Source organism: Trypanosoma rangeli (genome assembly GCF_003719475.1).
Source record: "Trypanosoma rangeli strain AM80 chromosome Unknown Tra_15.4_contig_00348, whole genome shotgun sequence".
Taxonomy (NCBI): Eukaryota; Euglenozoa; class Kinetoplastea; order Trypanosomatida; family Trypanosomatidae; genus Trypanosoma; species Trypanosoma rangeli.
In genome coordinates, this window is record NW_021706091.1 from 4,911 (window position 1) to 19,834 (window position 14,924).

At 51.9% G+C, this 14,924-nt stretch overlaps 5 protein-coding genes and 1 pseudogene across 5 annotated transcripts, besides 7 other annotated features; 5 read left to right on the plus strand and 1 right to left on the minus strand.

The window, feature by feature from the left end:
- Nucleotides 1-40: a microsatellite.
- Nucleotides 41-94: 54 nt separating this feature from the next.
- Nucleotides 95-318, minus strand: TraAM80_07836 (hypothetical protein; annotated as a pseudogene).
- Nucleotides 319-847: 529 nt separating this feature from the next.
- TraAM80_07837 (uncharacterized protein) lies at nucleotides 848-4,288 on the plus strand (the record flags this gene model as incomplete). The annotated part of the gene is made up of 1 exon (XM_029384611.1): nucleotides 848-4,288. One exon carries the CDS (start codon nucleotides 848-850, stop codon nucleotides 4,286-4,288), a length of 3,441 nt encoding a protein of 1,146 aa, XP_029235553.1.
- A 588-nt stretch (nucleotides 4,289-4,876) lies between these two features.
- Nucleotides 4,877-4,901: a microsatellite.
- Nucleotides 4,902-4,976: 75 nt separating this feature from the next.
- On the plus strand, nucleotides 4,977-6,149 carry TraAM80_07838 (uncharacterized protein; the record flags this gene model as incomplete). Its single annotated transcript, XM_029384612.1, has 1 exon — nucleotides 4,977-6,149. The coding sequence occupies one exon, from the start codon at nucleotides 4,977-4,979 to the stop codon at nucleotides 6,147-6,149; it is 1,173 nt and encodes a 390-aa protein (XP_029235554.1).
- A 512-nt stretch (nucleotides 6,150-6,661) lies between these two features.
- Nucleotides 6,662-8,233, plus strand: TraAM80_07839 (solute carrier family 35 (UDP-galactose transporter), member B1; the record flags this gene model as incomplete). The annotated part of the gene is made up of 1 exon (XM_029384613.1): nucleotides 6,662-8,233. One exon carries the CDS (start codon nucleotides 6,662-6,664, stop codon nucleotides 8,231-8,233), a length of 1,572 nt encoding a protein of 523 aa, XP_029235555.1.
- Nucleotides 8,234-9,073: 840 nt separating this feature from the next.
- Nucleotides 9,074-9,107: a microsatellite.
- Nucleotides 9,108-9,325: 218 nt separating this feature from the next.
- On the plus strand, nucleotides 9,326-10,675 carry TraAM80_07840 (uncharacterized protein; the record flags this gene model as incomplete). Its single annotated transcript, XM_029384614.1, has 1 exon — nucleotides 9,326-10,675. The coding sequence occupies one exon, from the start codon at nucleotides 9,326-9,328 to the stop codon at nucleotides 10,673-10,675; it is 1,350 nt and encodes a 449-aa protein (XP_029235556.1).
- A 143-nt stretch (nucleotides 10,676-10,818) lies between these two features.
- Nucleotides 10,819-10,839: a microsatellite.
- A 482-nt stretch (nucleotides 10,840-11,321) lies between these two features.
- Nucleotides 11,322-14,429, plus strand: TraAM80_07841 (uncharacterized protein; the record flags this gene model as incomplete). The annotated part of the gene is made up of 1 exon (XM_029384615.1): nucleotides 11,322-14,429. The coding sequence occupies one exon, from the start codon at nucleotides 11,322-11,324 to the stop codon at nucleotides 14,427-14,429; it is 3,108 nt and encodes a 1,035-aa protein (XP_029235557.1).
- A 123-nt stretch (nucleotides 14,430-14,552) lies between these two features.
- Nucleotides 14,553-14,586: a microsatellite.
- Nucleotides 14,586-14,620: a microsatellite.
- A 90-nt stretch (nucleotides 14,621-14,710) lies between these two features.
- Nucleotides 14,711-14,729: a microsatellite.
- Nucleotides 14,730-14,924: the final 195 nt, after the last annotated feature.

A 14,924-nucleotide genomic window follows, 5' to 3' on the forward strand; every position in this document is an offset into this window, starting at 1 on the left:
ATATATATATATATATATATATATATATATATATATATATGCGTGTGTATTGGCGCTGCTGCAGCGAGGTAGATGCTTTTTGTTTGTTTTATGTGGGTGTTTGTTTGTTTCTGAGTTCTTTTCACTGTTGTCAGAATTATTTAGGTGACTGTGTTTGGGGAGGTGGGAGCGGGAGGGGGAAGGGCGTTTTTGTTGTTGGTTTGGTTGGATTCTCTCCCACTTCTCCAATGAAATATGTACTCGCTCAATTTCTCTTTCGATGTTCGCTCTCTTCCTCCTCCCGCTTCTCCTCTGTTGCGGCTGCACAGCACGGCGCAAAGTTATTGGCTCCTCCTCCCCCTCCCCTTTTTTTTTATACCACTGCCGCATGCATGCAGGATTATTAATCTTTGTTGCTCCCTCTTACAAAAGTACTCATTTATGTATACGTGCGTGTGTGTTTGTGCATCTGCCTGTGTTTGCTGTGGAGACGGTGCGGTGACAGCCCCTTTTTCCCCCTTTTTTCCCATTTGCGTCTCTCAACTTCAAAGTAAGTGCACAGGAACATAGGCATATAGATTTATGTGGCAATAAAGAGGACTCAGCGCAGAACTGGGCGGCGCTTCTTTTTCTGTTCAGGGGATGCGTTTGTAGCTTTGATCTTTTTTTTTTTTGTGGAAACGAGGCCTCTTCCCCCCGCTGCTTTTGTGAGATTTTGTTTTATCAACTTTGTAGTGTCTTTTGTGCTGCATTATATCTTGCTGTGCAAAGATGTGTTTTCATTCTCACTTTCCCTGCGTGTGTGTCAGTGTGCTTGTTGTGGGACGCGCATACATACAATACCTTTAGCAAATTCCACTCAGACATGATGCGTGCGCGGAGAGTCGTCGTGGCGTTGCCGCCTCACGTGCAGCGCAGTAGTCGTCTCCAACAGCGCTTCTACACACCCATTTGGCAGCCAGATCCGGCGGTGAATCACGTGGCGCCACTCCGTGAGAGTGATGAGACCCGAACGCTGTGGTCCTCCTCTGTGCCGATTGCGAATGTGGGTGATGCTGTTTCGGCGTGGATACGGTTTGGCAACGATCCGGTGCTGCACACCGCACTGCCCGTCATCCATGCTGGTCGGCATGTGCGGACAATGGCAACGAATATCTCATCTTCGTCTCTGTCATTGCCACGTTCAACCTCGCCGTTTGCGTATGTGGAGGACTACATGGGAACAAACATGGTATTTGGTTCTCCAGAGCACGTAAAGGATAGTGCGGCGGTGTGGGCATCTTACTTTGAGAGACGTTATTTGGGTCAACTCCGACAGTCCCGCCGAACAGCCGCTAATCACATGGGTTTGGTCAATGTACCAGAAGTTTTTACTGACGAGGCCGACCGTCCGGACACAAAATGGTCGCAGGACACCGTGTTTCGCGAGTACGCCTATATGGCGGAGAGGTTTTTAAAGGAAAAGGTGTCAAACCTGGAGCAGTTTGAACAGGCCTTAAAACAGGCGCAGCCGGCGGAGTATCTTGCCTTTCACGATGCCTTGCAGCAGCAGGCCCCTTCCCTCATTCCACTGCCGTCCCCAAGTGTTTGGCACTACGAGGGCCCACGCCGCACGCAGTGGGCCGAGCGGTTTGTCCTACTATCGCATGCAGCACAGCAGTTCTTTCTGGATCTTCTCGCTCCGGACGTGAAGAAAATGGGTAACGCGCCTGAAAAAGTTTTGCAGCGAGTGGCGGCGGTGTTTGCAGAGGTGGCCAAAATACTCCTGCAGCGATATCGGCGTTGCCTCAATGGACGTGAATGGTCCGCACTTTCCCCAGACGAAAAGGACAACTTCTGCATGAGGGAAGTCGCGCGGTGGGCACAGCAGGTGGAGGCCGGTGAGTTTGATCCACCGCTTGAGGGGGACGGCGACATCCCTTCAGCCGAGTGGGAAATTGAACACGATGCCATCATGCAACTCATGACAACCACAATTGAGGGGCTCAGCTTCTCTGCACTGGATTTCTGGACGCACACAATCCGCTGTGAAGAGGTGGAGACCGAACACATTCATACGGAGCGTCGTGTACGCGCCATTAGCGCTGCTGCACGAAAGGCAATGTATGACGCGACCCCCTACGAAGCAGTTTTGCAAGGCTTTGTGGATGCCGTTGCGCGGGGGCAGTTAGATATGGCTGCGGCAGGGTTTAAGCCGCGCATTAACGATATTTGGTGTCAGCTGCATTACGCCAAATTTGGGGCCCCCACGATGACGCAGCACACGACAACGGCATCTCGGCAGCTCCATTTTTTTCATGCAGGATCACTAAAGGAAGTTGCGGCGACCGCGACGCTGTACTACGCCACAAAGCCTCTTAGTAGTTCCTTAGACTACGCATCGCCGTACAAGTTCCGCCGCTCGCTTGTCGGGTTGTTTTCCACCTACGGTGTGGAGATGGCCTACGCGATACAGCGACCGCTGCTACTTAGCGCGGCAAATCTTGCGAAGGCGGAGGATTTAATTCGGAGTGTCGTGAAAAACGCAGCACGTCCTTTTGGTGAGCGTCGGCGTGCCAAAATAGAGCAACTACGTGCTGACCATCAGCGCCTTGCGACGCCAGTGCAGGGGGTTATGGTTTCTGCCGTGGTATCAGAGCTTCTTGAGGGTGGCGCAGACGTGTCTGGGGCGGCGGAGGCGAAAGAACCGCAAGAAGCCGTAACGATATGGCCGCTTGGTGCACGGCGTGCCGTTTTATACGATTGGCCGACACCGCATCTAGAGGCCCTCAAGAAAAAGGTTGCTGCTGCAGGCTCAGCAATGACAGCACAGTGTGTGAAGGAAATTCAAGAGATAAAACGACATGCATTTGTGGAGGTATCACTCTGGCGACGTGTGACAACTCAGGAAGCGGAGCGACAACGTGGTTTGGTGGAGGAGGAGACCTTTCAGGTTGCGGAAGCCGTGCGGTCGATTCCGTCTCTAGCACAGGTGCAAAAGTACGCCACCTCGCTTTACCATCGTATTGAGGACGCCGTACCGGCTTCTGCTGCAATTAACACGCAAGTCGAAAAGGAACGCGCAGAAATGGACTCCTCCTGGGAGTTTGTGGTCATGCTGGACGATCGCGCCGTACTCAACGTGAATCAGAGGGCCGAGTTGTATCTTCCTTACACAGACGCCAAGGGAGTACCCTTCCCGCAAGGTGAGTACCGTGTGCGGGTGCGTGGATTTGATATGGATATGAATCCCACGCTTAATCCGGCACTTTGTAGTGAAGCGTTTTCAAAGTCGTTTCACGTGTTTGACGCCGTTCCTCAGCTCGTACAGCAGTTTTTTGGGACGGTGAAGCCGTCTACGTCTGAGGTTTCACATATTTCTTCGTCTCAGTTTGTTTCATTTTGCGCGTTTTTGCGCGAGGCAGGGCTGGACGTTCCGGTGCGATGTGAGTTTGAGGTTGGTCAGGTTCTTAACACGGAGGGCAATGTTTTTATGGAATATTTTTTGGACCTGCTTCGGGGCGATCGCTTTCATCAGAGCTGCGCGCAGGCCGGACTGACAGAAATGCAACGGGCGATTGAGCCCTCGTGCCGCGCCCATTGGGAGGTCCACCATCCTGGTGCAAATGAGGCGGAGTGGGCAGAGGCACGCCGCTGCGTGCTCGATCGGGCGATGGAGAAGGAAAGGGAGTGGTGGTTTCCAAATGAGATGTTGGACGTGACGAGTATGTCGGCAGGAAGTACGAATAGTCTAACGCCCCAAATGTATCCAGCAGCTGTGCGGTACGGAAGAGAACTTTGTACAGTTCTTCCAGCAGAGGGCCAATTTGATAACCACCATGGACTTACTGCTACATGTGTGGTGGATGGCACTGGGGCGGGTGAGTCAATTATATTTAGTGCTAATCACAGTTCTGACACAATTTCTATAGATGAGGCACTCTCTGTCGCTAAAGGAGCTTTGCGCAACGCACATGACCGTCATAATACACTTAGCGCTTTCCGTTTGGGTCCGTTGTTGAAGCAGGCCCAAGTGTTGCTGTTTTGCGGTGTTAATGGCATGGAGTTTGGCGGCAAGTACGCTCGCACGTATGCCTACGCCTTTGAAAAGGCCAAGAAGGAACTCGCAGCGACGTTTGTGTCGGGTCGTGAGGTGCCTGGAGTGGATGAAGACGGTGTGGAGCGCGTCTCGGATAAAGAAGGGGTCGATCGTTTTGCTTCTTCAACGCATCCAGAGCAGCGAAAGACACAATTTGTGCCGCGCAGGGGTCCTGGTGGGGCGCCCATCGATGACCCCACAGCAGATCAGAAGTCCGAGTGGGGAAGATGATTTCCGCTTCCTATTGTGTGTGGATTGGGAAGTGGGTGAGGAGGTGAGTAAAAAAGGGGCTGAAGGCTGGAGGCAGAAACTGTGTTGACCACAAAAAAAAAAACGGGGTGGCGAAGGTGAGGAAGAAAAGCACATATATATAAGACGGAAAAAAAAAATAGGGAGGGACGAGTGTGAAGTAGTGGGTGCGGTAACATCGTTGTGTGCTCGTTTACTTCTCCTTATTATTCTTGTGGCGTTGTGGGGAACGTGAAGATGGCGCCTTCCGCTTGACACTTTTTTGGGACTAACCACAGACACATGCGGCTTTGCCTCTCCTTGGTCTCTGTAGGACGTGTGAGTTGCTGGGCCGTGTACGGAAAGGAGAGGGAGGTGGTAAAGGGGAGTGTTCTGAGAACATATTGCACGGGGGTTTCAGTTTTACCCCCACGATCCCCAGCTGACCCCGCTTCCAAGTTGCACTCACGCACACACACAGCTTGAGTCTTCCTCTGTGTGTGTACGTGGCAAAAATAGATAGATCATTTCTCTTGTGGGTGAGTGGGGAAACAAACAACATAACTACGGATATAACCATTTGAAACCGAGATATATATATATATATATCTGTATAGAAAGAAGGACAGTGGCTGGGTGGATTTGAGAAGAAACGCGGCCGAAGAAAAAAAGAGCCAACGAATAGATCAGCATGTTTTTGGCCCTACAGCGCTGCTGGGAGGCCGGGTTGGAAGGCCTTCTTATCGAGGAGATGATAAGTGGTGCCTTTAGCGACTTTGCTCCTTATGCGGGCGCAGAGCAACGGCAGGTGCGTTTTGTCCGTCAGCAGACGGATGGCACCAAAACTTCTTTTGTATACGAGGAAGATGACGAGTGGGCCGTAAATGTGGAAAACCGACATGTCGGAGCTGTGGCTTTCTCAACGAGGCGAGAGGTCGTGTGTGACCTGCGGGCGCGGCTTCCATTGCGGTTGGGGTCTGCAGAGAATACCAAAAACGATAACGACAAGACAGGCGAGACTGATAACGGGGCCGAAATAATTTACGCGTCGCCTCCTCAAATACGAGACAATCAGCGTCGCTTTATTTCATCTGCCGCTCTGCCCTCTCGCGGTCGGCCTGGCACTGTTGGTGTGTTGGAGGTTTTGTTCTCACCCGCTGTGGAGCGGTATGGCGTCGGCTTGCGCGTTGGTCCTTTCTCGCTGCGCACCACAGCAGGCTTTCCTCAAAGCGAGGGAAAAGAGAGCTTTAACAGCACACAGACAGATAAGTTACGTCGTGCTCCGCTTCTCATTGATGGCTCTTGTTGTATGCCTATTTGGTCTGTGCCGCCTAGTTTTATTGCCAAGGTGTTTCCATCGTCGTTGTGTCTCTCTCTTGCGCTGCAGCACCCAATGGGCAGTGCGGAGGGCGATACTCTAGGATCGTTCTGCATTCATAGCAAGCCGTCCGAGTGTTATTACGACACCTTTCGTTTCCTTGTGGTGCAGACGCTCATGTCAGGCAGCAGGCTGCTGCAATCTGCAGATGAGAGCACAAGGGGTCGAAGTACACTCTTTCTCGGTGATGTAAGTTGGCGGGATTTGGGTACATTGGTTGGGGTAAGCAAGTCGTTTGGTCACGGGCTTCTCCGTCTGAGTGCCTCCTCGATGATGCACGATGGCGAGGTGGACTACGAGGCTGCGATGGTGGTGGATGCAACGCCTGTCGTTGCCAAACAAACGCAGTTGAAATTTGGGATTAACAAAGTTGGTCGTATTGGCGTCGGCATCACCACCAAAATCTTTGACGATCTTCTGTTGACTCTTGGCGTGCATCACTTGCGTGGGGCTGACACGCGATTTGGACTTGAGATGGCGATGTAGGGAGTCGTGTTTGTTTGTTTTTCATTTTTGCCTTCTTTACAAAAAAAAAAAAAAGAATGCCGCCTCTTATTCTTTCATTTATTGGGGTCTTTCTCATTGGCGGTAGGAGTCTCGGACATTACTCGCCTCGTTTTATGCATCGAGAGTAATGGAATCGAAGGTGTGGGTGTGCCGCCTTTATTTCCTGCTTGTGAGGCTTTGGCAAAAGTCTGTGGGAGGGATGTGGGTTGTGTCCCTGTCGTCTTTGGTTCCCTGCATGGATGTGATGAACGCTGGCATTTTCTTCTTCTTTGGGTTTGCCTCTTCCCATAGAACGTTTTGTTTCATCCTGCTGTGTGTGTGCTGTTGCTGTTGCTTGCCTGCTTCGGGGGCTAATCTGCTGTTTTTCCTACCCCTTCCTCGCTGGGATGGGCGTCCACGACCTTTCGTCTGCCTTTCTATCCCTCTCTTCCTCCGGCTATCGCGTACGCTTGTCTGCCGCAAGGGAAGGGAAACCGTTCTTCTCTCCGTCTATGCACACACATGCCACTGCGCCTTGCAAGGAGCGCGCTCAAGGCAGCAGCAGCAGGGCAGAGAAGCCAAAGAAGCGGGCGAACACCAGCCGAACGAGCACTGCTCCGTCACGCTCCGTCATGTTTGTGGTGTTTCAAATGATCATCTGCGTCAGCGGCATTTACATCTGTTTTGGCCTCTGGTCTATTAAACAGGAGCGCGTTGTGACGAAGCCGTACCGTGCGATGGTGGCGGCTGAAGAACACGCCGAAATGGCGAGGCTGTCTACTGTCTTTGTGATTGGCTTCGTTCAGGCCATCACGGGCACGCTCGTTGGGGCGCTATTGCTGCTTCTAGAGAAATTGTACGCCAAGTTTTTTTTGCCCCCGCAGGCCACAGCGAAGGTGGGGACGGCAACGACGGGGCCCACCTTGAAAAATGTGACGACGGTATCGACGCCAAGAAATGGGGCGAAGGAAACACCAGCAGGGGCAGCTTCACCTCCGGCAGGAGCTGCAAAGGCGGAATACGTTGCTGCATTACGTCTGACGTCAGTGTTGGGGTTTACGAACGCGTTCGGATCCAGTATGGGCTATGCTGCGATGAGACGTTTGCCGTACCCGGTTGTGCTTGCAACGAAAATGTCAAAGATGGTCCCCGTTATGTTGGTTGGCTTCTTTTGGCATGGCACGCGATATTCTTTGAGTAAATGCGCGGCTTGTGTTATTATCACAAGTGGTGTTTTTTGTTTTTATTTCCTGGGGGAGAAGCAGCCTCCACATAAAGAGAGACGAAGAGACAACAGCGCGATGATGAGCACCTGGGTGGGATTTTTGCTGCTGTTTTTTAACCTTGTTACGGATGGATTCACAAATTCCACGCAGGATGTGCTCGTCAAGCGACTGCAATGGGGGGGAAATCAGCTTATGTTTTTCACCAATCTTGCGACTAGCACATGGCTGTTACTTGTCCTCATTACATTGGAGGCACTCCACCCATTGGCTACTGTGATTCTCGAGGCAGAAGAGTTGACGAGCACCATGCTTTCAGACGCCTCTCCGATGGCCACTATTCTTTCCAGCATTGACACCTGCGTCCGCTGGTACCTTCGCGACGTCGCCCCACTGAAGGATCTCTCGCGCACATGGCACTTCTTTCAACGCTACCCGGAGGCCTTTAAGGATGTCGTGGAGATGAGTTTTCTCAGCGCGATCGGACAGTTTTTCGTTTTCCGCACCATCTCCTTGTTTGGAAGTCTCACGCTGACTGCTCTCACGCTGCTGCGGAAGTCAGGGAGCGTGCTGTTGTCAGTCATTATCCACGGCCACCATGTGGCTGCTGGACAGTGGTTATCCCTCCTAGTCGTCTTTGCGGGGGTTGTTTGGGAGGCCTGCGTGCATGTGCGCAAGGCGGCCCCCTCAGAGCCGGGGCGCTCCGCCTGCGTGGTGAACAAGGACGACAAGAAAGTCAGCAGCAGTCATTGTGGAAGTAGTGTGTGTGGCACGAAGGGCGTCGCGAAAGCCGCGGGAAGTCCTCGTTCAGTTGACGGCGTCGGGTGTGTCGGCATGTGTGCTTCAGCTCGTGCTGCATGAGAGAATTGCGCGACGTGAAGGGGGTGCCGCAACCTGACAACAAGGGGAGCAGCGCGATGGGTGGCACATGGAAGGCCAGACCAGCAGTTGAGGTTAAGGGCGGTGGGGTGGGAACAAATAAAAAAAAAAAGAGGAAGATTCAACACAAAAAGCGAATGAAAATGTAAACCAGTTGGGAAAACAGTGGAATGTGTCAGGCGAAACGCTTCTGCACATCTGCACGAGTTCCCCACACGCACTGAGGGGTCAACTGTTGTGCGGGTTGATTTTCTGGTTGTGCGGTAATGATGTGCAGCTGGTGTGCGTGTGGGGAGGCACGTGCGGTGTTTATCTGAAGCCTTTCCTCCAGTTGTTGTTTTTGTTTGATTCTTTTTTTTTTGTTTTTAGGTGTTTATTTTTGTGTATTTTTGTTGTTGAATTATTTTTATAGCTACTGCCGTATGTTTGAGGATTTGCTGATTCCGCTGCTGTTGTTGTGCCTCTCCACGTGGTCTCTCCCTCTCCCTCGTTCTCACGCGCGTCAAGGTCACCCCTGCCAGGTTCTCCCGGCATCGTCACTGCAAGATCTCCTCCCATCCGCCTAACAACCCGCTCCGCAAAAGGGCCTATTATTATTATTATTTCTCGCTTTGAATTGTTCTGCTTCTCTGCGTTGTGTGTTGCGTGCAAAAAAAAAAATGTGTGAAGAGAGAGGCATGAAGATGGCAGATGAGTGACCCACACGCAGCACGCTGAACTCTCACGCTTTTCCGCCGTGTCACCTGTCTTCTGGCTACCGGGGGAAAATGTGCATTTTAGCTGAACGTGTTGCCTCCGCCACCGTCCGCAGGCCGTCAGATGTTTTTCTTTTAATTTCCTTTTTTTTTTTTTATTTGCTGTTCCGCCGGAGATCGGCGCCGGAAAAACAGAAAAGGAAAAGCGGGCCGCTGTGGAAGAACCATATCCGGTTCTTTTAAAGAAGCAGTGCTGGGAAGAAATACCTCCCGATCCATAACTTTGTCCCTCTCATTTTCTCTCTGTGGGTGTGTCCTTCCCTTTTTGCCGTTCTCATCCTTCGGTGGTTATCGGCGGTGGAAGCGAAGCGGTTGGAAAATGGCGAACGTGTCTTCTCCGTTAACGTTTGCTGAGAAAATGCAACGATTGTTGCAGCATCGAGCTGAACGACAGCCGCTCCCGGAAGGCTACATGCGTTGCCCACTAAACCCGGAGCATCAGCTTCCCATTGCCGCCATTGTGACACACCTGGAGAGGGCGCATCAGCACGACGCCCTGGCCCTCGCACCCCACGCTATGTACGGCACCGAGACCTACAGGCGTCGCCGCGGCTTTCTAGAGATGCAGCTTCACCGTCGTGATGGAGCAGACCAACGACAACAGCACGCAAACCGCTACCACCACCATGAGCGCCGCCGTCGTTCAAGGCGGTCGTCGTACGACTCTAGTAGTTCCTCTGCCACGTCCTCGCAGAACTCGTCGCCGCGGGGTAGACGCCATGAATCTCGACAGCGGTATCGCCACGAAAAGAAGCAGGAGTCATACGTCAGCCACAATGGCCTCCCTGTGGTGGCGTACAATGGAATGGGAGTCCCGCTGCCGCCGCCTCCATCATCATCGCCTGTGGATGCTGCTACCACATGGTGTGGGTCGTATCAACCAGCAGTAGCGGCAGCGGCGGTAACGTCATTCGAAGCTTCGACAAGAACCTTGTTGGGGCGCTACACTCTCGGGCTCACTATTGACAGGCAGTCCCTCATGGAATATCTGCTTCAGTTTGGTTCTCTCCTTCGTTGTGATGCACAACCACATAGTGCAACCTTCACGGTGGTTTACGATACATTGGAGGCGGCGTCAAAGTGCTTCACGCTAAGTTACCCGTCCGTTATCATTGACGGTGTTGCCGTTGAGTTACGTCCAACGGCATGTGAGCCAAATATGACAGGAGCATCCGACCAAAAAATGACAGCGTCTACACTTCCGCATGTGGCTCCCACATATTTACGCACGTGTCATGCGCCACCACCGCCACCACCGCCGCCATCATCAATACCACCACCGCTACCATCGGAATCACTACCGCAGCACCCGCACCACACACCGTCTGTGATTACGGTTGGTGGAAAGCCTGTTGGTATTGCGATGCTGGGCCGTGGTGGCAGCTGCAACAACACCAATATTGCTGGAGGATCCAACACCAAGGTAAACCCACCCAAGTGTGTTTTTATCGCCGTATTGAAGAAAAGTGGAGAAGGGGATGAGATGGGGGTGAGCGAACGACATCTTTGGGAGGAGTTTGTGCGCTTTGGCAGAGTTTCCAGCATTCTGGTAGCAGGGCCCCGCGTTGTGGTGGAGTACGCGTGCCATGAGAGCGTGGAAAAAATTACTCAGGCCCTGAATAAGGGCGAAGATGTCTTTACCTACTGCTCCCCGCTGCAGTTAACGTGACACGAAGCTGGGGAAGATGATGTACGCATCTGATAAAATAACATCAAAGAAGAGAACGATTACAGGTGGGAAAAATAGATTCATCTATTTACTTTCACTTTTCTCTCTTTTTTTTTTTGTTGTTTGTGTCGCCTTAACCCTTCATTTATATATATATATATATACGCTAAACACCCTTGCTGGCATGTACGCTTGTCTGTGTTATTCTTTTTTTTCCTTTGTTTATTTCTTGCACATGCAATGTTATTATTTTTTTATCTTCTTTTAGCGCTGTGCAGGCGGAAACTTACACGCATACAAACATACAGTGAAGGTGAGGGAAAGAAAGTGTATAGGTGAGGAAAAACAGTGCAGTTTTCGTCAGTTTGGTCCCACCGTTTGTGGGACGACGAGCCAGCTAAGGAAACGTTGTGTACCGGAAATCGCGTTGAGGAGGAAGGAGTAATACACACACACGCCTGTTTTTCTCAGCTGCACACAGGTTGCGGGGGGAAAGGGAGACACAAAACGACTTAAAAGGGGAAAAAGGAGGGGAGGAGGGTCTGCAGAAGCACCAAGAAGCAGGAGAAGAGGGGACGACGCCTGCATCATCGCACAGACACATCGTCAGATATTGCGCCGGAGATTTGTGTGAAGTTCAGCACCCATGTGGGATTCCGTCGATGCCGGTGAAATAAGGGCGCTGCTACATGAGTTGGAAGACATCGTCGGCACCCCCACCACGGCTAATGAGGAACGTGAGAAACCATTTTCGCTGCACAAGCGTGGCTCAAGCAACGTGGATGGTGTTGTTTCCCTTTATTCTTCCTATTTTGGTCAGTCAAAGTTCTCAACGTACAAAGGCACAACAAACGACAGTCGACGTGCAGTGGTCCCCCTGTGGGAACGGCTGCCACCATTGAAGACGGGTGACGCCTCATCGCCTACAAAGAGTGCGACAAATCCGTCAACGAAGACGTTTCTTCGCCCAAAGCTTCTTGGAGGGACGGTGGGCGTCTCACCTCAGGGGATGTCTTTGGAAAGGAGAGACGATGTTGCATTTTCTTTAAAACAGGACAGACAAAGTCCCCAAGAGTCCGATTTGTCGCCGCAGGTGAATGGAAAGCTTCCCACATCATCGTCGAAGGTGCCGGTGGCACACGATGCCGGCGAAAACAGTCAAGGGGAGGTGAATTTTTTACCCCTCATGTGTGCCAGATATATAAACCCTGCAGGTATCACTCCTCGCCCCCGCTGGGGGAGCACATTGACGCCAATGCAGGGGCATAAACTACTTCTCTTTGGTGGAATGGACATTGAGGAAGGGGAAGCGGCGTCTCTCTTTGAGTATGACACACACCATGTTTCATGGGATCCTGTTTTTGTGTCCAGCAACGTGATTCCTACCCCTCGAACTAACCACGCGGCATGTGCCTCTGGAGGACGGTGGTTGTACATCAGTGGGGGAGCAACGGACCGTGGAACGCGTATTCTTGGCGACCTCCACTGCTTCGATATGTGCACCCAGGAGTGGAAGTGTCTGTGGGAGTATAGCAGTAGTTCTGTGCAGAACAAAAAAGAGCCAACCCCGCGTTTTGGTCACTCCATGGTGGTTTTGGATGATCGCCTGTATATTTTTGGTGGGAAAACGCTGAAGCGAGATCAAAGGGATTCGCAAGGCGCACAACATGTTACGTTGGCGTCGACGGATGTTTACGTCTTTTCATTAAATAACCACAGGTGGCGAAGGCGCATTCATGCAGGGAAGGCAACGGCGGTGAACGACGCCGGGAACAATGTTTCGGCGACTGCAACCACAGAGGACGCCTCGCCACCGACTGCAGCTGCTGTGACGCCATTAAAGAATGTGGTGTCAGGGCGACCTACACCGCGTTTCTTTCATGCGGCTTGCGTTCTTGGTGACTGTATGTACATCAATGGAGGAACCGGTGACGGCGGAATCATTTTGAATGACACATGGGTTTTGGACCTCAGAAAACAGCACTGGTCCTTGCTTCACAACGGTGGGAGTGCGGACGCCTTTCCCAGGGAAAAGCATCATTTGTTTGCATGTGGGGAAGCCTTATTGGTGGTTGGTGGATGTAGCACAAGCGATCACAGCACGCGTATCACGGCAAAATATCACAATTTTGTCGCTGTTTTGCCATTTGCAAGTAGCGTTGCGCCACGCTGGATTCCGGTGACAATGGGGAATCTCTCCATTGTAGCCCCCAATAAGAAGTCTTTTGCTGCTGCCTTCAGTGGTGGATTTGTACATATCTTTGGCGGGGTATGTGGCACTGAGCCCGCGTCAAACTCGATGGTCCGCTTTCTCGCCGCGGATGGATACTTTGAAACGGACTCACGCTCGTCGGTGGTGTCAAACGCGGACGCCCTCACCTCCATGATGCGCCACGTACGTGAGAACGGCATCACGAGCATGTTTGACACGTACGTCCTGCCGCGTTGCTGGGATGGGGAAACCGTTATCGATATGGCGAGTGACCGAGCATACGGTGTGCATCGCGTTCTCCTGCAACAACGTGCCCCCAAATTCTGGGAAGACCTCAGCCGCTGCCGCATGGAGCATGTCAGGCCTTCTAGAAATAATGGAATTTTGGAATCCGCGCTTGAAGTGAGCGTCTCCTCAGACAGGGCGTCCATGCCATTGCCAACAACCTCAGCAACAATGCCAGTGGCGGCGGCATCGATGGCGTCCGGTGACACACATCAGAGTCACGCTGTTGCGTACTACACGGAGGGCAATTCGAGGATTCAAGGACTGTTAGTACCATTAACAGCAGGCCAACTGCAGTGTTTACTGGATTATATTTACTGGGGAGACGTGAGTCACCGTATTCTCTTGGAACAGGAGGAAGAGGTGGAGGAGGGGAATGTCGAGGACGCAGATACCTCTGCGCAGAGGAGTGTCATGCAAGAGGAGGGCAACTTCTTGCAGGCCGTACGACGCGCTGCAGAAGCATATGAGTTGCATCCACTTAAGTGTATCTGCGATGCATTGCTCGCACACAGTCGTAAGAAACTGAAACAGGCACATGCGGGCAGTATAAAACTTTTGCAATCTGACCTCTTGTCTCTTTTAGGGAGTGCGAGTTGCGCAACAGTAACAGTACTTTTTGTGGATCCTCATACTAAACAGAAAAGCATTTATTCCCTTCATCCATTTATTCTCATGGCCGCGAACTCATTTTTTAACGACCTTTTAAGACCGTTGGTGACTGGGGAAAGGACAACGTTTTATGTGGGCCCCGTCGCGGCCAAAATGAGAAGCGGTGGTCGTGGCCCTTCTCAGACGCGACGAGATATTCTTGTGGGACCTGTGTATGTGCCCTATTTGGCTGTTCAGCCGCTGCTGCAGTTTCTCTATACACAGAGACTCACTGTCCCGCGTGAGGCGGTATTTGCGACCATGTTAGGATCCTACTTGTTGGATGTTTCGCCCCTTCAGGCTTACTGTGAGTCCATATTGGCGCGCGAGGAGGTGAACTACGATACCGCAGGGCAGTTTTACTCCTTGGCGGGGAAGTATCATGCGCCATTTCTACAGGAGACCGCCCTCCTTACAGCCGTGTTGGGCTACGCGGAGGTGTGTCGGTCGCCGGCCTACAAGGCGCTGAGTGAAAAAGAGGCACATGAAATAGATGCGGTGGCACTTGAACTTGGATCGACGTCGTGGATTTCCCCGCCACAGTCAGTGAGTGAAGTGAAGCCCACCGCGGTGTACCAACGCCGATGGAATGCATCATCGTCGTAAAATAAAATAACGAGATGTACAACTCTGTTTATGTATATCCATATGTTTGTTGGCACATGAGGTCCAAGTTGTGGTATGAGCTCGATGCACAGAAAGAATCATTGCGCACATGCACTTTGTTTTTCTCCCTCCCCTTTCCTTGTCTCTCTCTCTCTCTGTGTGTATGTGCGTGCGTGCGTGCGTGTGTGTGTTCTGAGGAAGTTGCATTTGGGCTTCATTTGCCTCCCCATTTTGTGTTGTATTCGTCCTTTTGGTAGCACGTTTTTTTTTGTCGTTATCATCCCCCCCCCCCCCCCCCCCTTCCTCCTTTGTCTGACGGTTATTTATTTTTATACGTGTTTGCTTGCCTCTGGCCGAACGTTTTACATAAGCGGTGGGAATCGCCACAATAGTTTTGGGAAGAGGCGTATAAGGGTGTGGAGTGAATGCGGTGTGCGCGCGTGTAAGGGGATGACAGTGTGAAGAAGGAGAAGGTGATTTTGGAGGTGCGTGGCT